Here is a 24,439-nt window from a genome sequence, read left to right on the forward strand (position 1 = left end):
ATACATTTGAGATGTGTGCTAGATAGAGATTTTAACATTAGTCACTTTTCCCTTCCCTTTAACACTTTGTAAGATCTGTATTTTAATAATGATGTTCACCTTCTTTCTGTATAATGAATGTGTGAATCATGATGATCTAGCTGGATGTGTCCGTGTCATTTCTGGTTCTGTGCTTCAGCCACAGACTGTTATGAACATTTCTTTTCAGAAGCAAATTAACTGATAGACCATGGAAATGGCATTTCATGGTATAAAGTCCAAGAAGCAATCCTGTAACCTTGGAATTAGACTTCTTTTCAGGCTTCATTTTAGAATTTGGTAGGAGACCAGCAGAGATGAGAAGGATTTTTAAATAGTACCAGTATATGCTATATCCATCCAAGAGAGAAGAAAAGCTTCCTAAAAAAATGTAATTTTCAAAAATATATTTATTTTAATTTTGTAACAATAACTACATACAACACTGTGGGTTTAATGTACATAACATATTGTTTAGCTCCAGCAGAAACTAGCTACCTAAAAATTATTTTTCTTTTCTACACTAGATTATTTTTCAAGTAAAAAAACAATAGGGGAAATGAACAGTAGCAACAACAAAGATATTCATAATAGATAACAGACAATGTGGTGCTACACACAAAACATTTATTAGTGACAAATAATTAGCAAAAATGTTAAATCCACTAAAGTGTATACCATACCAAACAACCAAGGTGAATCCCAGTGTAAAATGGCCCCCATACTCTGCCCTCCTCCTCAACTCTTACAGTGTTACAGTTATATTTATAAAGAAATATAAAGAGATAGTTGTAACCCTTTCTTGGCACTCACTTATTTGGGCTGTATACTTTCTTAAAACAGCAGATTTTGTTCCCTTTGCAATAGTGAAAGGTACTGGGAACTGGGATTTTAGCGCATTGCCGCCACCTAGTGGACACTGAGGAGCACACCTCAAGGGGGTTTCCACTAGGAAAAATAATTCACACACAGTTTGCAGCAAGCATAACTTTATATAAATTGAATGTAAAACAACTTTATGGATAGCTGATAATCCAGCCCTGAGGAACCCGTGCAGTCTACCCACTCCTGGCACAGTCTTTGTAGGTGCCCAGTCCCAACTTGGATCCGGATAGACCCCAACCCTTTTATTCAGTTCAGCCCCTTCTCCAAGTGCTCTTAAGTCCCCCAGGAAGTGCTACCTGCCCCAGAGTACCTTCCTCTTTGGAAAGGTGGCTTCTCCCACGTAGCAGGCAAGCGAGCAATACCTGTTCTCACCAGGGGACACACACTGAGCAGCCCAGCAGACTTCTCTTTTTGCAGTCTGAACACACAGTAAGTTGTACTGGCTACTGATTCTGGGTCTTTTTTCCAAAAGCTGGCAAAACAACAGGAGCTCCCTTTATAAACTGCTGGGCCCGCTCTTGATTTTTGGTTCCAAACCTCGGCACGCCTTCTCTCTCCCAACAGTGCACTGGGGCATCCAGCCAGTCAGGTTCCTCCCCAGTCTGTAGCCAGGCTGGATTATGTCACAGACAGAGAAACAGGGGAAAGAGTTCTCTGATCCCCTACATAGTTTTACCTTAATGAGGAGGAACAGTAATTTATATTCAGTTTATATTGAGAGAAGGGCAGGTACAATTCCATGTAGTTAGATATACCCAGGAATTGAATTAGGGGGTAGCCAACAGAGGTGACTACGGTGAAGTAAACTTTTTCTCATGTGGCCTTTTATGTTTCTTCTACTCCTGTGAGTATCAAAGGGTTAAATAATGCACCCATGTTAGTTTGTGTAGGCTTGCTTTAACTCTTTTACTGCCAACAACGTGTTGCATACATGCTTACTAAAATAGCCTCTAACTGCCAAGCGCGTGTGAGATACGTTGTTTGACATTTAGCAGGCTCACACTGCATCTGCGGCTTTAGCCGCTCCCACCCAGCATCAGCCTGCTCTGGAAGCAGCTTGGCAACAAGGACAGGGCTCATTAACCCTTCCACCACCTGGATTTGTGCCCCCATGCTTCCAAACAGCAGATGCATTGTGAGTACGTATCTACTGTTTGGAAAGTAGAATGCTGCCTCTGATCACCTTCCCTCCTCCCTGCACTGCACCCACCACATACCTTCATCCCCTAGGCAACGAGCAGAGGCCCCCCTTCTTATCCTCCCCGCCTCCCCTACCGATTGGATCTCCCATGTGTCTCCAAACAGCAGATACGTAATAAGTACGTATCTGCTGTTTTGACAGCCTCCCCCCTGTACTGCACCCAGCATACCTCCTAGGCAACGAGCAGAGGCCCCCTCCTCTCCCACCGATCGGATCAGATCGGATCAGTGCCCCTGTGTCTCTAAACAGCAGATATGTAATAGGTACGTATCTGCTGTTTGGACAGCAATAAGCACCCCCCCCCGTACCTCACCCAGCATACCTCCTAGGCAACGAGCTGAGCCTCTTTTCCTCCCACCAACCTGATGATTAGCTTCATGACCCCAACCAGCAGACACGTGTTACTGTTGGGGGTATATAAGTTCAGACCAGACCCAGTCCTGCCCCTTTTCTGCTGAGCTGAGAGATTCCTCTACAAGTACATTTACACCAAAAAGTATACCAAATCTACAAACCTAGAGGTATGTAGTTTCTAAAAATATACAACTTATGGGGGTGTTTCACATTAAGATGTTAGTTACACCACTTAACTTAGATATATGCTTATCTATTCAGTTTTGCTGTAAAAATTTTACAAAATTCTATTTTACTTTTGGGGGGTCTCCTGGACAGAAAAAGTGGGTGACCTACATATGTTCTGTATCGTTGCGTTCAGCAGAATCAGGGCTTTTTCAAACAAAAAATTTTTTGTCAGTAAAATTAATTTTTATTGTAAAAAACACACTCAAAATCAGACACTTTTGATTTTTTTTTCTTTTTTTGCACATTTACCCCAAAATTTTGGTTACACATTAAGAATAATAAAAAAATAAAGCATGTATGTTAATGTCCACTTCGTACCGGAAAAAAAACAATATATAATAACCCTGATTTCATAAAGGCTTTCCTGTCGAAAAAGCTTACCAAATGTAATGAGCGCAAAATGCTTCAAAATTGCTTGGCAATACATGTTCTGTTTACAAAAAATTGGCTGGGAGTAAAAGGGTTAAATGAGGCGCGCTGCAGGCTGAAGGTGAGCTTTTCAAAGATGCACCATCTAGTGGTATAACCTGAATCCCTCCATCTTTTAATTATTTTTATTCTTTTTAAATGTATTCATTTTATTCATGAATTTCCTGTTTATGAACTGACATATATGAATTTTTATATCCTTTTCTATTAGTGGTGAAATCCTAAAAAACCCAAAATGTAAAAAAACTATATATGGTGTTTATCTTTTTCAACATGACAAAATCATCGTAAGAGTTTATCTTACACAGACAAAGATTCAAAATATGTTTTAGTAATTAGATCGTAAAGATTTGTCTCAAAGTATTTGAACAAAAAAAGACAAAAAAATATAATTGCTGCTGGTGATTTTTTTTCTTCTTTTTATTAAATTATAAAACACATTGACCTGTTGGAAAAACAAGAATTTCTCATCTAAAATGATCAGGGACAAAATTTCCCTACGTTCTTCTGTTTTCTGCTACCCTCATTTTTTTTTTTTCAATTTTAAGAGATTTTTATTTCTCTAACAGTAAACAGTTTTAAGTAATAAAATTTCTTTTATGTTTCTGTTTTAAAATAAAAATGGAATTGACCTAATTCTAATATGAATCACACTGGTAATTTAGTAGGGGAGAAGGATTACAATATGCATTTGTATTGCTTTTTATTAGAAATGTTAAAAAAAAATTGGTGGCAAATAAAAACTTCAAACCAGTACAAATGTGTTAGATACAAGAATTTCCTTCATACATTAAAAGTAACTACACTGTTAACTATTTATCATTTTTTGGATTGTTTATCAGGAAGTAGATGGAATAACATTCCATTACTGGGCACTGTTTGATGGTCACGCTGGAGCAGGAGCTGCTGTTGTTGCATCCAAACTTCTCCATCACCATATAGCAGAGCAAATTCCAGACATAATAGATATCCTGAAGAATTCTGCTGTTTTGCCACCTACCTGTTTGGGTGAAGAACCAGAAAGCACCTCGAGCAACAGTAGAACACTTACTAGAGCAGCTTCTTTACGTGGAGGATCGGGTGCTCCAGGATCACCCAGCACACCGCCAACACGATTCTTTACAGAGAAAAAGATTCCACATGAATGCCTTGTAATTGGAGCTCTTGAAAATGCTTTTAAGGAGATGGTAGGTGCACATTTATGGTTTTAAACTTGCATGTTCAAAACTTGTATTATGCACATCTCGATGGCTCCTAGGGACTTTTATTCAGGTGAGAAATAGTGAGAGTGAGGAGACATTGAATGCTTTTTCATGACTAGAGACAGGGCAGTTTTATTAAATTCTTTGCATTTTTTTCTTGTAGCATCACCATTTTGTCATTTATATGTTCCCAGGGCTATTTGTCCAGGGCAATCTCACTAAATTGTGTAATATTTTTAAATTGGTGGGTAATGTACAAAAAGGCCTCTGGTTATATGTAGGAAAAGTACCTGTATAACTCCTGGATGCACATGGTAGCTGTGGCTTCTGTGGAGAATCCCTGAATTTGAAGATAAATTTCTGCTTCAGATATAACAGAAGAATTTTTTATAGATTCCAGCCTTTGTGCCAGTGAACCTGAGGGTAATAGGGGGGATTGAATGGCATTTAGCTTCACAGGGCATGGTAAGGATTTAGCTTTGACCCTTTCTAGGCAAGTATCCCCAATGTATGAATGCAAAAGTGAGTATTAAACCAGTGCCACATTTGATCTATTTTTTACTGTTCATTTGTGTAATGTAGCTCTACCTAAACTGTAATGTGTAATGTAGCTCCACTTAAACCGCTTTTAGTTAATAGACTTATTTTACCAACCACATGCCATTTTAAATTTTATTTTGTCAAGCCAAAAAAAGGCAAATACTAAGCACAAAGAATAAGAAGTGAAGAATGATGACAAGTGTGACAATTTCTTTATGCTACATACTGAAATGTAATGGCGGCCATATACCGTGGTTGAACAAGTACTCTATCCAATTAATTGGACCCCAGGATAAATGGACGGATAGACTATGAACTGGCTTCTGTTATTCTGAATATTTGGCCTAAACTAAACTATCAGAAAACAGCAGGAAGTAAAGAAGACCTGCAGCTCCTGCTTTTTTCTGCATTCTCTGCATTTTTTCTAAATAACATTTTTCCATTCCTTGCTCTCCTAACCAGGGGAAAGCTATTAAAGAAAGATTTTATCCTTGAAGATCTTATCTAAATGAGTGGAAAAACTCATTAAATATATCAAACACAAGTAAAATATATGGTCTTATTTGTTCTTGCCTTGGAGCCATTTCTGTACACCGTCCGATTAATTCAACACATGCAGGGAAAATATCGAAGAGACTTCACAATATACTGTAGCAGCTTATGCTGATAATTTTTTGTTTTAGTGCTGCACACCTGATAATAACTATCACTAACCTAAAAAAATCCAAGATCAGCCATTTTAAAGTGAATTTCTCTAAATCTATTGTTCTACACATTTCCCACATATCCTACATCTTTATCTCAGAGATTAAAGCTATTTAGGTATAGGTATGGCACTTGTTATTCAGAATGCCTTGGACCTGGGATTTTCTGATTAAAGGACAAGGAAAGGTTAATATAAATTAAAAGTAAGTCTAAAGTCATTCTTTTTAAGTACTTACTACATGTCTAAATTCCCAGATCCCTGCTTGCTTCTCTGAGATATGGAGCTGGCAGCCTACAGCAGTGTGAAGACTACAGTGACATCACTGAAATCTCTCTTCCCTCCCTGTAGGCTGCCAGCGGCAGCCTTCCTATTCTCTGAGCATGTGTGTAACTTGATCCTGTCTGCTGTTCTGAGCTACACATGCCCACCAGCCAATCAGAAGCGGATCTGGCAGAGGGGAGGGAATAAAACACATGTGCAGTATGAAGCAAGGAGGGAAAGGAAGGGAGAATACCTTTTTAGAGATGGCTGCTTGTTCTAGAAAATGTGAAGTAAGTGTGACTGAGTAAATATTTGATTAGGTGAGCCAAAAGTGTGGCGTTTTTACTAAACAATAGGAGGACTATTGGGCAGTATGCTTTTTAAATTTTGACTTGCATTCTCCTTTAGGGGCTATGACACACGGGGAGATTTGTCGCCACGTTTCCTTTCAAGGCAACTTCGGCTACTTCAGCAAATTGTGCCACCACATATGCCATCCCACTGGTGATTTACATTTTAGCCAGTGGGATGGCATTTCGGGGACTAATCTCCCCGTGTGTCACAACCCAAATGGATCTTTCCATAATTTGGATCTCCATATCTTATCTACTTAAAAATCATTAATTAAACCCAATAAGGTTGTTTTGCCTCCAGTAAGGATTGATTATATCTTAGTTTGGATCAAGAACAAGGTTCTGTTTTATTATTTTTTTTTTATTAATACAGAGAAAAAGGAAATTGAATTATTTGATTAAAATAGAGTTTATGGGAGATGGTTTCCCATTATTCCTAACTTTCTGGATAATGTACCCCATACATGTTCAGCAAAAGAGATGACTCTAAGTACGCCGGATGACAGGATATCCACTTAAAATGTCAGCTTTATTGATGCCATTAAAAGCAGCACGCCCAACACTAACGGTGGTTCTGTTTATATAGACCAGCCTTGATTGTATATACGTTTCTTGTTTCAGACTTATATTCATTTATTATATTGTTTATATCATTTCTCAAAGGGGTTGTTCACCGTAAAGGAAATGTAAAGTCTATTTCACTAGAGGTTGCCAAAATGTTAGGCACCCCCCAGTGAAATAGATCACCAAGCTTTTCCTTGGGCCAGTGCTCATGTTAGGAGAAAACTGCACCAGCCCATGGAAGCGTTGTGCCTGCATCTCCTTACCTAATGTTTGGCATCTTGCGCATGTGCAGTAGAGTAGATCATGTAGGTTTATTCTAATGCGCATGTATGAACAGGGATTGGCATAAGGGATGTCTGGGACACCGGTCGGAAGGTAAGTAAAATGCCGGAGCAGTGAAATAGACTTTACATATCCTTTAAAATTAACTTTTTGCGTGATGTAGAGATTGATATTCTGAGACAAAAGTTGGTCTTCATTTTTTATTTGTGGTTTTTAAATTCTTTGTTTTTTAGCAGCTCTCAAGAATGAAATGTCAGCAGCTATTTCTAGAGTGCAAATTTCCTAACCAAGGCAGCCCTTTGAATGAAAATTAGGATTATGAATAGGGGAGTGCCTGAATAGAAAGATAAGTTCAGATATGGGACCTGTTATCCAGAATGTTCGGGACCTGGGGTTTTCCAGATAAGGGATCTTTCCGTAAATTGGATCTCCATAAATTAAGTCTGCTTAAAATCATTTAAATATTGAATAACCCCAATAGGATTGTTTTGCCTCCAATAAGGATTAATTGTATCTTAGTTGGGATCAAGCACAAACTCACTGTTTTATTATTACAGAGAAAAAGGAAATCATTTTTAAAAATTAGAATTATTTGCTTATAATGGAGTCTATGGGAGATGGCCTTTCTGTAATTCAGAACCTTCTGGATAAAGGGTTTCCGGATAAGGGATTCCATCCCTGTAATAGAAAGTGACAATAACAAGAACACTGTAGCCTCATAGAGGAATAGTTTTGTGGCTGTCAGAAAGAGGCAGAAGTAGGTGGCAAATAATTCAAAAACTATAAAAAATTAAGACTAATTGAAAAGTTGCTAAGAGTTGGTGATTCTTTAAGATACTAAAAGTTAACCTAATGGTGAACTACCACTTTAAGAAATACATTAAATTGAAGGGGCTCTGCCCCTTCTTGTTACTAATCTACAGAAGGAATTGAGATATCTTGGCACGGAACGGCTGCAGACTTTATAACATTCTGTTTAGCACCAGTCCTTAAACACATCCTTGACTTGTCTCATCATACAGAGTATAAACTCTGGGGAAAAACAAGAACATTTACCTACCTCTTTCATGTACCTTGGATTGATAAACTGTACAGAAGTAAGTGATGACCCTCAATTTGAATAACGTGACTATGTGGGATAAATGTCTTTTCAAACTAAACCACTTTTTTCAAACTAACCCACTTTACTTATTAATACTCCTGTGTTCCCCACAAGTTAAACCTGTTTTCCTGTGACAGCATTCCTTTCACAAATACATATTTACCGAATAAGCACTTTTAGATCACAATTAGATCATTTTTATTTCTTCAACATAACACACGTTAACCATACCCTGGGAGGGTAAAGCACACTGGATAGACCTTTACCCCCACAAGGTCTATAAATGCCTAAAAAGAATAACATCAGCTGTCCCTTCTCTTCTAAAAGTCCTGGGTGATAGACGTATAGATTTAATTTAAAGATAATAATTCTCCTACAAAAATTAGGAGCACTAGATGCTTCTGTATCAAGGAGCTAAATAATAAAATACTTGGTGGTACCACACACAGTCTATGAACATGTTAGGGATACTTGTTTGGAGGTTCAGGGGATCTGGAATCTCTCTTATCCTATAGTATCTTCTGGGACTAGCCTGTGAATAGGATTTGGAGATTTGCAGAGTACATCTTCATTGTGGGAGTAGTGAAGCCCTTCTATTGAATGCTGCTAAACAATTTATTCCACAGCCCTAGAAAACCCAAAAACCATACCTTCTATTAAAAATTGGTTTGCTTAAGTTGAGATACTCAATATGTTTGAAATAGAGTTTGCAAAATACAGAACTGTCTGGTTGCCCTGGCTTATGTTTAATGACTTTGATCTTCATAAATTAAGAACTTGAGATTTTGCTCACTTTGATTGTATAACTAAAAACCACTGTTTTTTAGTTCTTGCATTCTTCCACATTCCCTTCTTTATTTCTACTCATTATCCTCTGTAAACCACTCTTCACCTGGTGTACCTCCTATCAAAATATTCAGCCGTTGACTCACATGATTAAGTATTGTATTTTGTTATTTCCTATGTATCATCGACATTGCACAACACTTCAGTGTTATTGTTGATATTAAAAATGCAAGAAGAAAATGACATAATAAATCATCATAAAGTATGTAATGGGACTGTAATGGGATTCCATAAACATTATGTTGTTGTTTTAATTTTATTCTGGACACTTTTTTTTTATCAGGAAAGAGAACATTTAATTGCTGTATACAAATGGAAGGCTCTACCCATGAAAATGTTTCAAATGCATTTATTGTGATCTTATTATCTCATACAAAACATACTGCTACATTTTGTGGCATGGTTACTCATGTAGCGTACCCTTAAGAAATAGGCTCCATATGTACAAAATGGCCCTCCTGTCTAAATCCTTTGTAACTAAAATGTTGCAGTTATGTGGATTTGTTAATAATATTAGGGTTTTAGCAAAGAAAATCAACATACCTTCTACAACATTCCACCTTATAAAGTGCTTTACCCACTTTAAATATTGGTAGTTTTGTTAACCTTGTGAACTAACTCTAACTTTATATAACATTTCCTAGATACAGTACTTTTTTGTTTGCTCCATATATTACATTCTGTTCTGTATGTTGTCCAGCAGGTGGCAACCTTGTATAAATGAAAAAATCTTGGCAATTTTTCCTGCACAAAAGACATTTTGTTCACCAACCAATGGCAGCATTCTGTTGACTGATGCTAAAGCTGCTCACCTCTCATACAGACTACCTACTGTGACTAGACCAAAATCTATATTGAAGTGTTGGCTTCTGCAAATGTTTATTCTGATTTCTAAGAATCAGAAGTGATAAATTCAGCACTTGTCATATTAATCCACTGGTATTCCACTATTTCCCCACCATTTATTGCATTCGTCACCTAAACCCACTGATTCAGTCCATTTTACGGTTACCTTTGTAAAGAAAATTGGCCTGTCAGTATGGTCTGTGCTTTCTTGAAATGATGAAAAAACATTGTCAGGGTTTGGCTCAGTTGGCAGTCTAATAATCTGCTTTAATTACTATTACATAATTAACTGCACCAGAACAATAAAACATTGTCACTGATTGGTTGCTAAACTTGTTCAAACCTTGTCCCTGTTATGGCAAAAGCCAGTATGTATTCTCCCCCACATGAACAACTTCAGCAGCAATCTAATAGCTTCTTTATTGAGCTTCTTCATTTATTGTAAAATATAGGTGCAGGCCACAAACAGTGACACTTCAGGGCTACACTGGCCTTTTATCAAGCTTATACCCTTTGCCCTCCTGGACCATATAAAGCCTTACTAACATTGCCTTCTTGTGACTACAATTTATACATAAAATGCAGTATATTTCAATTAAAGGTACTTTTTACAATTGTTTTATCCATAGTAGTCTTACAGTTTATCAAACCTAAAATATTTGCGTATCTGCCAAAATGCCTTCCTAGGACCTTCAAATGTATCTAAAGTAGGATGTAGGCCATATTCTTTATTTAGACCATGGGGGACCAATATTTTCCAGTGTGGTTCATCTTTCATATGGAGAAATTCTTTTATTATTTTATTATCCATGTCTGTAACTTGAAATTTAACTCAATTAACCCCTATGGTCAAATGAACGAATTTACCCAAAATGGTTTGTTAATTTTGCAGGTAGTCTAAACGCTTGTCCCACATGAATCTTTACACATGGCCACTGACAATAAGATCATTACTGTTTCTCTAAAGCTTCTGCTTATTTACACTGATAAATACATGAAATTTCTAAAGCACATTAAAAGGACCAGAAGCTATTTGGTGCCTGGAGTAAAGCAAGATAATGTTTTGTACAACACACAAGGTCACAGTGAACTAACAGAGAATGCAAAAAACATCCATTATTAAGCAAAATGAATCACTCATCTTCTGGTCTGTCATTTCTCCACTATGGTTCATAAGGGCAAATCCTGTTGTTAATGTAGTTATTCCCAGCAGAGTTATTTTGATTGTTAATACAGTATGTTGAAGAGAAGAATACTAGCTTTCTTTGGCGAATCACTTGGCTAGAACATACTGTAGATAACCTTTCTTCTACCCCTGGATTTTGTCCTGAGAATCTTTCTGAACAAATTGTTATTTTGATTTGAGGCCATATTTGCCAAAGGGGAAATACTTCCTACTGCTTGTAGGATTTTTAATCATTAGTTTTTTTTGTAGATTCTTAGCTTTTGTAGATGCCCAGCCTAATCATTTATTTTTTTTAGATGCTCAAGCTTCTGTACATATGTGTTAATTCAGTGGAAACAGACTGAAACTGTAGGCATGGGGCCTGCTCATTTATTAGTGCTTACAGTCTCAAATCTCAGCTTATATACCTAATTGGCTCATCCTTATATGCTGCTTGCTTTTGTAGCCTTCAGTGCTGGCCTGCAGGTGTCAGTGAATAAGAGTTTGGTTGGCCAGTGTTGTTGGCCATATTCACAAGCCCATAAAATTGTACAGCATACTTCCTTTTCAGTCACTGCCTATTAAATATCCATTTGGCTTAGTCATAATAGTGTTACATTACTGTACCTTTTCTCTCAGATGAGCATGATGGGCCCTGCCTATGAATTGATCTCTTATATCACAAAACAACTTTTTTTTTTTTAAGAGTATGATCAAGCCTCTAGTTGGTCCACCCATTAATCCACAGACATATCTCGTGATTGTGATTTTGCAATTCCATATTATGCAACTGTGAGTGTTGCAATGTGCATAGAACAAGCTGCTTGCTGAGTGCTTTTGTAATTGACCAGGTGCCCTATAACTAGTTATCAACACTGCTATATGAATGTAAGTTTAAAGAGAAACAGAAGTACTTTTCAATCATGCCAAAGGGGACCCCGTAACTTTTATTTGCCTGCATAAAGCACAATATTTTGGGGACAGAGCCGTTCCTTAAGTGAGTAGAGTAAGTGTACATGTTAGATTGTATGCTCTATTGAGGAGGGCCCTTTTTAACTTTTGTATCAGTTATTGGTTGAAGTTTGTATGTTCAGTATTGTACATCACTACAGAACACATTGGTCACTTTATAAATAAATGTTACTAAAAAAAATGATTACCGCATTATATGCTCTGACCAAAACATATGATTACTTTCAGTACCAGTATTCATATAGATAAACAATAGAAGGGACAGACCAAATATCTAAATTTGCTAGTTGATGCAGATGGGATATTTATCTTTAAAGACTTCAACATATATTGATTGGATATGACAGCATTGGGCAGGCAAAGTATGGCACACACAGGCAGCATAGGGCAGGCAGAGTATGGCACACACGGGCAGCATGGGGCAGGCAGAGTATGGCTTACACAGGCAGCATAAGGCAGACAGAGTATGGCACATACAGGCAGGGTAGGGCACACACAGGCAGCATAGGGCAGGCAGAGTATGTCACATATAGGCAGCTTAGGGCAGGCAAAGTATGGCACACAGGCAGGGTTGGGCCAGTGGGCTGGATGCAGGCCATCAAATGGACAGGACTGATCTAGAATGTCCTACAGTGATTCTATGCCCTGGGCCACACTAAGACAGCCTTTACAATACTGTTTTCCAAACACACTCTCTGCACTAGAAGGACTGTACTTTTGGTTTAATCATTGGAATTTTGTTTGCTAAAATTACCAGGCATGGCGTTATTTACTACTGCTGGTAGTCTGCCGCACGCTGTCACCCAAGGCAAGTTTCTCACTTTGTCTCATGGCAGCAGCAGCCTTGCGGATATCCCAAGAGATCATTTGGAATAGCCCACATTTGTAGCCACTGGATTATTTGTTATGATGACATGCCTCAGGGCTTAAAAGGCTGCAAAATAAACCTGATAAAGGGGCACCATCCCCTGAACATGTTCTACACTGGCAAATAAACGTTATCGGGTAGAACCTGTTTAGCCTGATTGGGAAGTGCTGTTGTTTTGCTTTAAATCTGGAAGGAGTTGCAGCATATTCACCTGTCAGAGAATCCTATTTCCATTCATCTCAGTGAAATTGCATGGAAATCAGATGTATATATTCTGATTTTCCATTCAAGTAACAGGATGATATTTACGTTAACCCCATTCATTTATGAAAAGTCTACCCTGCTGCACTGATATTGCATCACAGCGATGTTCACTCTGTAGCGTCAGAAAGGCCCAAGTGTTCCAAAACGCAGAAACAAATACACACAAAAAACTGCATCATTGTTAATATTCGGGTGCTTCTTGTTTTACATCTTATTCAGCTGCCCCTCACTTTCTAAATATAATATATAGAAACATATTCTGCTCGAGAATATTCGTAAAAGGATATATTGAGAGGAAAAAAATCTAAAGAAAAACATGGTGGTTTATTCCAGTAAATATTTTGGGAAATTACTGTACAGTGATTGATTGACCCACCAGCTCTTGGATTTCCTAAAAGCAATAGTAATGTTAATGGAATGTTATCAGTATAAAGTTTTATTTGTGCCTGTAAACAACTGAAAGAGAAGTGTATTTTATGGTAGTCTTGTGACTGGCATATTCCTTGCCATTTAGCAACCCTTGGTTACTGTACATTATAATCTATTTAAAAGCAGGCTTTATTTTTACGGGGCCTTTAATTATCTCCATATATTAATTTCCATGCATAGGAGCTGCCATGTAGTTACTCAACTGAGCAGCCAGTTAAAGGTGTAGTTCACCTTAAAATCAACTGTAAGCAAAATGTAGATGTAGAATTCTAAGGGGCCCATTTACTTACTCACGAACCGGCCGAATGCGTCCGATTGCGTTTTTTTCGTAATGATCGGTATTTGGCGATTTTTCGGAAAATGATCGCGACTTTTTCGTTGCAATACGAATGTTGCGCAAAATCTGGCGATTTTTTCGTAGCGTTAAAACTTGCGCGAAAAGTCGCGCCTTTTTCGTAGCCATTCCGAAAGTTGCGCAAAATGTTGTGATTTTTTCGTAGTGTTCGGATTCATTCAAGCTTCAGTATGGTGACTTTCCTTGGGCCAGGTTGGAGCTGCAGAGTGCTATTGAGCCCTATGGGAGACTTTTCTTGGGCCAGGTTGGAGCTGCAGAGTGCCATTGAGCCCTATGGGAGACTTTTCTTGGGCCAGGTTGGAGCTGCAGGGTGCCATTGAGTCCTATGGGAGGCTTCCAAAATCATGCTAAGTCTGAAAGTTTCTGCCGCCGCTTACGAGCGCTCAATACGAAAAAGTCGCGACAAGATACGAGCGAATCGTAATGGCTACGAAAAACTCGCATTTTTTCGCGAAAATCGTATTGGTAACGAAAAAGTCGTGACAATTTCCGAAAAGTCGTAAAGGCGCCGGAAAAAATCGCAAAAAATACGAAAAAGACGCAAAATGTTCATTTTCCAATCGGAATTTTTCCAATTCGAATTCGTGTCTTAGTAAATCAGCCCCTAACAGTTTGCAGTTGGTCTTTTTTTTCATGTTTGTGGGGTTTTTTTGTTTGTGTTTAGACATTTTCTCCTGTTCAGATGCCAGTCTTGGAATAATGTTTTATCGTTTAGCCTTATCTTTTTCATATAGGACGCTGGATTCTTAGCAGGGATGTTCAGGCTGCAGGCCTCATAATTAATAAACAGTCTTAATCATCCATAAAAGACAGCTGGCGTACTCCAGTTTTAATGTTGGCAAGTAAATGGATCTGGCCCAGATCACTTTAAAATCCAGGGACACGTCTAGAAAATCCAGATAGTGGGGCTGAACTGATTGCAGTTTAATTGAAATACAATCAGTACAGCCCTGCAGCATGTATTTATTAGATGTGTCCCTGGATTTTCAAGGGATCTGGTCAGCTTAATTTGGGCCCAGTTTGGCTACCCGTATACTGGGCCCTCAAGATCCATTATATCTTTATAGTGATTCTAGTTTTGCAATATGTTGCAGAATTATTCATCATTGTATCTAAAAAATCAAGGCAGCATGAAGAAAGTTAAGCTGAAGGTCGATTGTTGAACTGAAAAATAGAATTGTAAAAAAAAATATTATTTTGCAGGAATAAATAGTTTAAGTTAGCGGTGATTGGACATTGGGCACTGGCACTTTTCAACTCACTAGAGCATTTTTGTGCCCAGTACCACATCAGTTAGAGGAGGCAAGGGTGGGGGTGATTTGGATTTTTCTCCACTGGCTGCAAATGCTCTGTGTGCTATTAGCCTAAGCTTATATTAAATAAATCAAATGGTTTGAAAGGGCCCTCTGTTGTATCAGTAGGTCTTGTTGGTACTTTAATTGGGAAACCCTTTCAAACCTTTTACATTTCCTTTGAAGATAGTTGTTTTCAGTTGCTGTGCTAACAAGAGAGGCAGAGGCCTTAATATTCTTAGCTAACTGAGCCCTTGCTCATTGACTGTCTTGGAGAAACCCACTGCAAGCTGTCATTGTATTAGAATTCATGCACTTCTGTGTTATTCATGCAATTTTAGCCATTACAATTTCTTTAACCAAAAATATGAATAATAATTTAATCAGCTTTATGCATTGATTTCAGTTTAGGCGTATGCAGTTTCAGAGTATAGAGTTGAATCATGATCTTGCAACATTGGGCCACAGTTTTGGTGAACTGTAGCTTCATATAATTCAGATTAAGACTTGCTGCACACTCAGGTGAATGCATTTATATGAAATAAGTGTTTTTGTTTAATAGCCATAGACCAATAAATTGACTGCATGCTTTTTTTAAACTATTCCCACCAAGGTATAAGGGCTATGACACACGGAGCTATTTCTAGCCAGCTACTTGTGGCCATAGACAATACTGAGAATTGTCTAATGGCTAAAACACACATAGAGACAATTATCAGTAATGTCCATTTTGTAGCCGTGACCAGTAGTGTAGCTCCATGTGTCATTGCCCTAAGACATCTGCCATTGTGTGTTACTACTATAAAGTGGTTTATTTTATTCAGTGTTAAATGACTGGTTTCAGAAGTTTATGAAATCTTGATTAAAAAATATATGTTTAGATGGACACTGATAAGTTTTCTTCATTTTTCTTCCTCATTCTAGTCTGTTCATGACTTGGGTGACCTTGTATATAGAATCAGTTTCAGTTTAGCTACAGTGGTGTGAAAAACTATTTGCCCCCTTCCCGATTTCTTATTCTTTTGCATGTTTTTCACACAAAATGTTTCTGATCATCAAACACATTTAACTATTAGTCAAAGATAACACAAGTAAACACAAAATGCAGTTTTTAAATGAGGGTTTTTATTATTTAGGGAGAAAAAAAAACAAACCTACATGGCCCTGTGTGAAAAAGTAACCTAATAACTGGTTGGGCCACCCTTAGCAACAATAACTGCAATCAAGCGTTTGCGATAACTTGCAACGAGTCTTTTACAGCGCTCTGGAGGAATTTTGGCCCACTCATCTTTGCAGAATTGTTGTAATTCAGCTTTATTTGAGGGTTTTCTAGCATGAACCGCCTTTTTAAGGTCATGCCACAACGTCTCAATAGGATTCAGGTCAGGACTTTGACTAGGCCACTCCAAAGTCTTCATTTTGTTTTTCTTCAGCCATTCAGAGGTGGATTTGCTGGTGTGTTTTGGGTCATTGTCCTGCTGCAGCACCCAAGATCGCTTCAGCTTGAGTTGACAAACAGATGGCCGGACATTCTCCTTCAGGATTTTTTGGTAGACAGTAGAATTCATGGTTCCATCTATCACAGCAAGCCTTCCAGGTCCTGAAGCAGCAAAACAACCCCAGACCATCACACTACCACCACCATATTTTACTGTTGGTATGATGTTCTTTTTCTGAAATGCTGTGTTACTTTTACGCCAGATGTAACGGGACACACACCTTCCAAAAAGTTCAACTTTTGTCTCGTCGGTCCACAAGGTATTTTCCCAAAAGTCTTGGCAATCATTGAGATGTTTTTTAGCAAAATTGAGACAAGCCATAATGTTCTTTTTGCTTAAAAGTGGTTTGCGCCTTGGAAATCTGCCATGCAGGCCGTTTTTGCCCAGTCTCTTTCTTATGGTGGAGTCGTGAACACTGACCTTAATTGAGGCAAGTGAGGCCTGCAGTTCTTTAGATGTTGTCCTGGGGTCTTTTGTGGCCTCTCGGATGAGTTGTCTCTGCGCTCTTGGGGTAATTTTGGTCGGTCGGCCACTCCTGGGAAGGTTCACCACTGTTCCATGTTTTTGCCATTTGTGGATAATGGCTCTCACTGTGGTTCGCTGGAGTCCCAAAGCTTTAGAAATGGCTTTATAACCTTTACCAGACTGATAGATCTCAATTACTTTTGTTCTCATTTGTTCCTGAATTTCTTTGGATCTTGGCATGATGTCTAGCTTTTGAGGTGCTTTTGGTCTACTTCTCTGTGTCAGGTAGCTCCTATTTAAGTGATTTCTTGATTGAAACAGGTGTGGCAGTAATCAGGCCTGGGGGTGACTACAGAAGTTGATATTGAAATTGAAAATTGAAATTGATAAACCACAGTTAAGTTATTTTTTAACAAGGGGGGCAATCACTTTTTCACACAGGGCCATGTAGATTTTAGTTTTTTTTCTCCCTTAATAACGTAAACCTTCATTTAAAAACTGCATTTTGTGTTCAATTATGTTATCTTTGACTAATAGTTAACGGTTTTTGATGAGCAGAAACATTTAAGTGTGACAAACATGCAAAAGAATAAGAAATCACGAAGGGGGCAAATAGTTTTTCACACCACTGTATGTCTGATCATGTTAAGGTAATACTTAGCATAGTTTCATAAGGAAGGTGCTTAACTTTTTACTATTAACATAAAATCTTTGTTTTTTCTTCAGGATTTACGAATTGAACGTGAAAGAAGCACATACAGTATATCGGGTGGTTGCACGGCACTTATTGTGGTATACTTGTTGGGGAAATTATATGTAGCCAATGCTGGTGACAGCAGGTAAGCCAAGAATTGTCTGAAGAAATTACATTTTGCCTAATAAAACTATTGATAGCTTTTAAAAGCATACAAAGGCAGACTGTGGAGATATAAAACACATAAGACCTTATTTACTAAACACGGAACAATAAGACAGAGTAGTTACTTGCTATGCCTGGAAATGCAGTTATTCTGAAGGGATTCAGTGCAGTAAGAGCCATTATGCAACACAAACAAGGCTGTATTACCAGTAACTGACGCAATGCTACACGCTGGGATACAGCACCATTGATTCTCCAGACTTTTGAACCCATAGGGGTTCCAATTTAGGGTGCCCTGCCTTTCAGTGGTTTTTAGTGCCTCCATACCGTCTGTAGCAGTCACCCCAAAGTGCTATTATTGTATTAGATTGTAATAAAGTTATCATTAAATACTGTGCACCTTGCGGGAAATAATATTTCTTTGTTCTATTCTTGCAAAAGGGAAGGCACATTGTTTTTAAAAGAGGCATGAGATATGAGACATAAGACTCGTTTTGTGCCACTCTGCAAATATTAAAATGTAATTATTAACTTAGTAGCTAACAAACACTTATTATTAACACATTTGCAAACTGCAAAAGCATTAATGTTGAAATATTTGCTGGTTTTAGTAATGCGGCAAGTATGTTTGCTTAGTGCTATTTAAGCGTCACAACTGTTATTGTCTTATGAGCATCTTAACGTATAAAACTTTTACCAGCATTAGAATAATTCAAACTTCTGTTTATTTCATCACCCCTATTAGCCTATTGTTTCCCAGCTTTGTAAGGGAGCCCAGTTGGGTCATTGAAAATGTAAATGGTGATACACATTTCTTGGCTGCCATGTAATCTGAATTGATTTATTGGACAGCTAAAATGCTTGCGCTACTTTCTGTTTATACAAATGTGCCGTCTATTATCTGGAATGCTCGGGACCTGGGATTTTTCAGATAAGGGATTTTTTCTTAATTTGTAACGACATACCATAAGGTTACAAAAAAACTTGACATAAACCGAATATTATTGATTTTCCAGCAGCACAAATTCATGCTACTGATGTGCGGGTTGACCAAGTTGTTGTTGGGTGCGGGTCAGAGGAAGTACACTCCTCCTGTTCTCCTGAAGATTCCCTATCTTAGAACCAGAGACACGTGCAGAAGTAGTGAATGGAACAGGAGGATGTGGGTACAGGTTGGGTGTGGGTCCAATAATGGCAACATTTTGCTGGTTAGGGTGTGGGTTTAGGTTTTGCAGGTTAGGGTCAGATGCAGGATGCGTTTTACTTGACCAACACATGAATAATTCATGCAGCTTAGTTAGGAATGAGTACAAGGTACTATTTTAGTATTGTTACAGAGAAACAGGAAATAGTTAGAAACAACAATAATAATTAGCTATGGAAGAGAGCCATACCTGTATATACTTAGAAAAGAAACCTTTCATTAAACAAATATTAGACCATAGTACATTAAGCCCTGGGCATGTTAAAGGACCCTCTGAGCACAAAGGATCTTTTTCTTTCTGCATTCTTTATATGGTCATTGTGCCACCACTTTATTAATTAAAATAGTTTAATGATGAACACAAATTTCCCTTGTATTAATAGTTTATATAGGTTCAGTGGCAAGCTCCTCCTTGTAGCTCCCATAATTCCCATCTTCTATCATGTGGTCCTTGTAGTTTTCAACCAAGAGGGCGGCCACATGAGAGCTTTTACCCTGAAAAAGCAGTTTGCAGAATGAAATAATAGAATACATAATGAGACAGATAAAAGTGAGTGTAGGGCTGGGCAGGCCAGGCCAGGGGTGACTTCAGAACTCGTGCTTGCACTAAATATTGCTCATTTCTAAAAGTACCAGCATACACTATGTATTACTAAGTGTCCATAATGTGTGAAATTTATTTTTCAATCTTCAATGTACAAAAAGATCTGGGAAAATTGAAATTCCAGGTCGAATATTGAGTAGTAAAGCAAAAATATATTGCATTGATCTACTTAAGTGGCCATAGCAAGTGGTAGTATTATGGTATGATAATTTTCTTTTAGTGCTGCAAACCATTTCAGACAGCTGTTTTTTCAGTATAGTCACAAAAATAATAAGTAAATCAGAGTACCGTATATACTCGAGTATAAGCCGATCCGAATATAAGCCGAGGTACCTAATTTTATCTAAGAAAACTGGAAAAACTTATTGACTCGAGTTTAAGCCTAGGGTAGGAAATGCAGCAGCTACTGCTAAGTTAAATGAGTGGGGTATGTGTTTTTAAATATTTATTTAAACAGTAAACTAGCTCTAGTGGAGAAGAGGGTCAACAAAAACAATATGGTATCAATGATGATACCTTAAGAGTACTACCCCCTTAGCTCAATCAGTAACCAAGCTAAAACACAAAGCGTTAAAATCCTTCAAAACTATATATAGTTTATATCGAATATAAAGTGCAATGTCTAGTGCAGAATGGGACAGGCGAGGATGGTAGATGAAGATGAATTTGGGAGCAGGCCAGGGCACTGGAGGGTCTGGTTGCGGGTGGCCTAATTTGCACACAAAGGAGAGAGGGTGCTAGTCTGGAGGGACCCATGTCACCTGACTCGAGTATAAGCCGAGGGTGACTTTTTTCAGCACATTTTGGGTGCTGAAAAACTAGGCTTATACTCGAGTATATACAGTAGTAATATTCACTTGGCATCTTTCATATGTGTAGGAACAAGATATCTTGTAGAGACAATAACCTTGTGGAGAATAAGTCTGTTTACCTTTAACTTGAAACTTGCCATATAGCTGACCAATAACTATAAGTCTATCATAGACGGACTAAAAATGTTAGGGAAAAAAGTTGCACAAATGTTATAATGGAACATAACATTGGAAGCAAAGTGCTGTTTTGTTTTAGATGAGAGATAGTGGTGGGTGTGTATAGTGTAAAAAGATGTTGGCTGTGAGCTAGGAGTGGAAGAGATAGCCAGGAATATACAGGGAGACAAATGAAGAGTCACAAGGTGGTTTTAAATAAATGTGATCAACCTTTTCTACCCATTATTAGAAACTCTAAATTAAACAGAAGGATTTTATGAAATGTGTAAATGAGGTAAATTTGTGTTTTCTTCTGTATTTTCTTAAATATAAATGAAGGATGCTTAATTCAATTTTATTTTATAGAGCTATAATTATCCGAAATGGTGAAATCATTCCAATGTCTTCAGAATTTACTCCAGAGACAGAACGACAGCGCCTCCAATATTTGGTAAACTTTGTTTTCTACTCCTTTATCCACAGTAGATAATTGTAGATATATGTCATGTGATTAGTTATTGTAGTTCCTGTATGGTGGTGCCACTAAATTCATATGAATTAGATACACAGTAATAAACAGACAGTAATAAACATTTGGAAATGGGAGATCTAATGGCTTAGAGGTTTTCAGGTACATAAATGTGGTCATTAGAGTCATGGTACTCCATTCTTCCATGAGTATCCAAAACAACAAATTAGCAATCAACCTATATCTTACCAGACACATGTTCAGACTGCCCCACCCAGCCACTGCTTTGGATCGGGGCTGCCACTCATAATAGGAGACCCTAGCTTAGTTTGTGAATTAAAACATGATTTATTAGTATGTTTTCACAAAATCTGGTAGTAAATTAGACTTTGGTTGCAGGCTCCTCCTCCACTATTGGGAGTATAGTTGATAACCTAACGTAGTGGTTTCCAAACTGTGGGGCTTGCACCCCTGGGGGGCTGGAGTTTTGCCCAGAGGTTGTTTAGTATGACAAATGCCTATTTCCATTCCAAGATACACACAGTCAATAAGGGGGAGGTTTATTGTGAAATGCTTTCCTGTCCTAGATATTCTTGCAAGCACAGCTTGCTGATACCCAAATCCTTTCTTATATATTTAATCTTGTTATGAACTAAGAGGTTTCCTGACCAAAGGGGAATTCTAAGTCAAAATGTTAGACCACTGCCCAAAGCAAGACATATGTCTGAGAGCGATTTGTCAGCTGTGTTTGGCTTGAAATAGGTTTCTTATGGAGGCACAGTTGCCTATCTAATAAAAAAAAATCTGCAAATTTCCCTGTGCTTATGCTTAAGATGTTCTATAGAGAGAAATGTTATTTCTTTTTGGGATGGGTATCTTCCACCGGCTCCATGTATTAGAGATCTCATCAGAATTACTGCTGTAGGATGTTGGCGTAATTCATTCCTAAGCATGCTATGTAATGACATAGCTCACACTTTTGTTGGTATTTATCCAGTCATTGTTTCTAATGAGTGTTCATTTGATGAAGAACCCATGCTCCCATGTGGCCAAGCCACATTTAGAACAGTTTTTTTTACTTTACTCCCGCTAACCTTTCTCCCCATGAAATCAAAAGATGAATAGGAAAATACGCAAGTCCTTTGTCCTAATACCTTGCAAAAAGAAAAGCCCTGCACAGTGAAGCATACAGATTTCCTACTGATTTGCTACTTTTCAGGCCATTTATCAAAATCCTTTCCTACTGATCACATTTGAAAAGAGAAAAGAAATATTGTGGCTAGGCTTTTGTTAATGCCGTACTATGTTTTATTCCCCGATAAATTTGTAATCATTTTGCAAAAGAAAATAACACTTGGCTCTTTCTGTGCTTTGCTCTTGTAGGCTTGATGGTAGCATTTGTCTGTAATTAGATAGCCACGTCATGGTTTCCAAGGGCTGAATTTGCATTCTAAACTGCTCTGTATTTTAATGGTAATGGAACCTGTTGTGTTTGTCTCACCAACACTACATTGGTCACATAAACTTTCCCAGCAAAAGACACAGCCACAGAGGTTTTTTTGCCAAACTACTCTGCTTCACATTATAATTTAGATTATTATCAAACACAAGTTATCCGGATAGTCAATGTGGCCTTTAAGGAACATGCAATAGAATATAAATTAATCTATATTAAAGAGACTAGTTTTAGAAAAAGTGAAGTTATTGCTTAGAGCAGGGCATAGAAGAGGCATTATAAACCTGTCAGCAAAACATACACATTAAATAGGGATTGTTCATTTAGAATAAAGATTGTTTTCATGTTGCCCATGCATGCCAGTAAGATCACTGGAACAAATAAGAGTATGAGCACATTAACCCCAGACATGCTAGTAAGATCACTACAGAAATGGATGATTTCTCCATTACCCCCAGATGTGCTCATAAGAACACTGCAGAAAATGTACAATAAACATATTAACCCCAGGAATGCCAGTAAGATTGCTGGAGAAATGGATGAGTACTCAATTAATGCTGCTGCACTCAGGCCCATTCTGTTCCTGTCAATGCAGCTACATGAAGCTGCAGATGAGAGCTGCTTACAAAATGCAGGTGGAGAACAGTGAACCCTATGCAATGTGTGACTTTAGCCCAAGTATTGTCAGGCTTACCTCTGCCAGATGCTTGTATTGCAGGAAAGATGACAGAAGCACTCCCCTACGCTTCCCACTGAGTACTCCGATCCTGGATATGCAGACAGGGTGAGCTCAGATGAGGAATAGCAGAGGTGCTAATAACTGATGCACAGGTCTCTGCTGGGTTCGGAAAACAGGAAACAAGATCAAGCAAGCGAAGTCACAAGGCAGGCCGTAGGTCAGGACAGGCAGCAAACAGGAGTGTGATGAACAAAACCAAAGGTCAGGACAGGCAGCAAACTTGGAGAGTCGAGGTACAAAGCCGAAGTCACAAACCGGGAGTTCAATCAAAATTCAGAAGGGAGCCGAAGTCGGGAGCAGATGCAGGGATCAAAACCAGAAATCAGGAACAGGAACCGCTTAGTGTCAATCAGTAAAGATGATCACCTCGCACTGGACTGAAGGCCGCGGCGTCTTTTTAAATGCGATGCACATGCGCTTGTTTTCCCGCGAAAATGCGCCGAAGCGTGCGCACACCGACGTGACCGCGTCAATGCGCGTGCGCAGATACGCACGGGTGCACGCGAATCATCGCGCATGCGCTGAACGAGCACGAGCAGTGCGGATCGCCTGACATTGCCCCCCCCCCCCCGAGGTGCGACCTCCGGGCGCAAGTAGGTGCTGGTTTTTCAGGATGTTTCTTATGAAAACTTCTTACCAACAAGGGAGCATGAACATCAGATGCAGATTCCCATGAGTTTTCCTCTGGTGGATACCCCTTCCATTGGATCAGATATTGCACTTCAAACTCCTCAACACCTTCGATAGAAACAGGATCGTGAGTCTTGGCACTTCTCCCCACAAAGCGATTCTTGACCACTGGTTTTAGCAACGCAGCATGAAACACAGGATGAATCTTGTAGGAAGACGGTAATTTCAACTTAAAGGCTACCTCGTTGACTTGTTTTGTGATTGGAAACGGGCCAACAAATTTCTGACCTAATTTCTTAGTTGGGCACGGAAGTTTGATATGGCGAGTGGATAACCACACAGAATCTCCCAACTTAAATTCAGGATCACTTCTTCGCTTGCGAT

The 24,439-nt window shown here is 38.5% G+C and overlaps 1 protein-coding gene across 1 annotated transcript in view; it reads left to right on the plus strand.

The window, feature by feature from the left end:
• Positions 1-24,439, plus strand: part of ppm1h (protein phosphatase, Mg2+/Mn2+ dependent 1H) — a 103,325-nt gene that overhangs the window by 37,947 nt on the left and 40,939 nt on the right. Inside the window, exons 3-5 of the mRNA NM_001017305.2 lie at positions 3,958-4,302; positions 17,853-17,965; positions 21,128-21,212. Of these exons, the coding sequence (NP_001017305.1) occupies positions 3,958-4,302; positions 17,853-17,965; positions 21,128-21,212 (543 nt within the window). The remainder of the gene's footprint in view (positions 1-3,957; positions 4,303-17,852; positions 17,966-21,127; positions 21,213-24,439) is intronic.

The sequence above is a fragment of the Xenopus tropicalis genome, chromosome 3 (genome assembly GCF_000004195.4).
Source record: "Xenopus tropicalis strain Nigerian chromosome 3, UCB_Xtro_10.0, whole genome shotgun sequence".
Taxonomy (NCBI): domain Eukaryota; kingdom Metazoa; phylum Chordata; class Amphibia; order Anura; family Pipidae; genus Xenopus; species Xenopus tropicalis.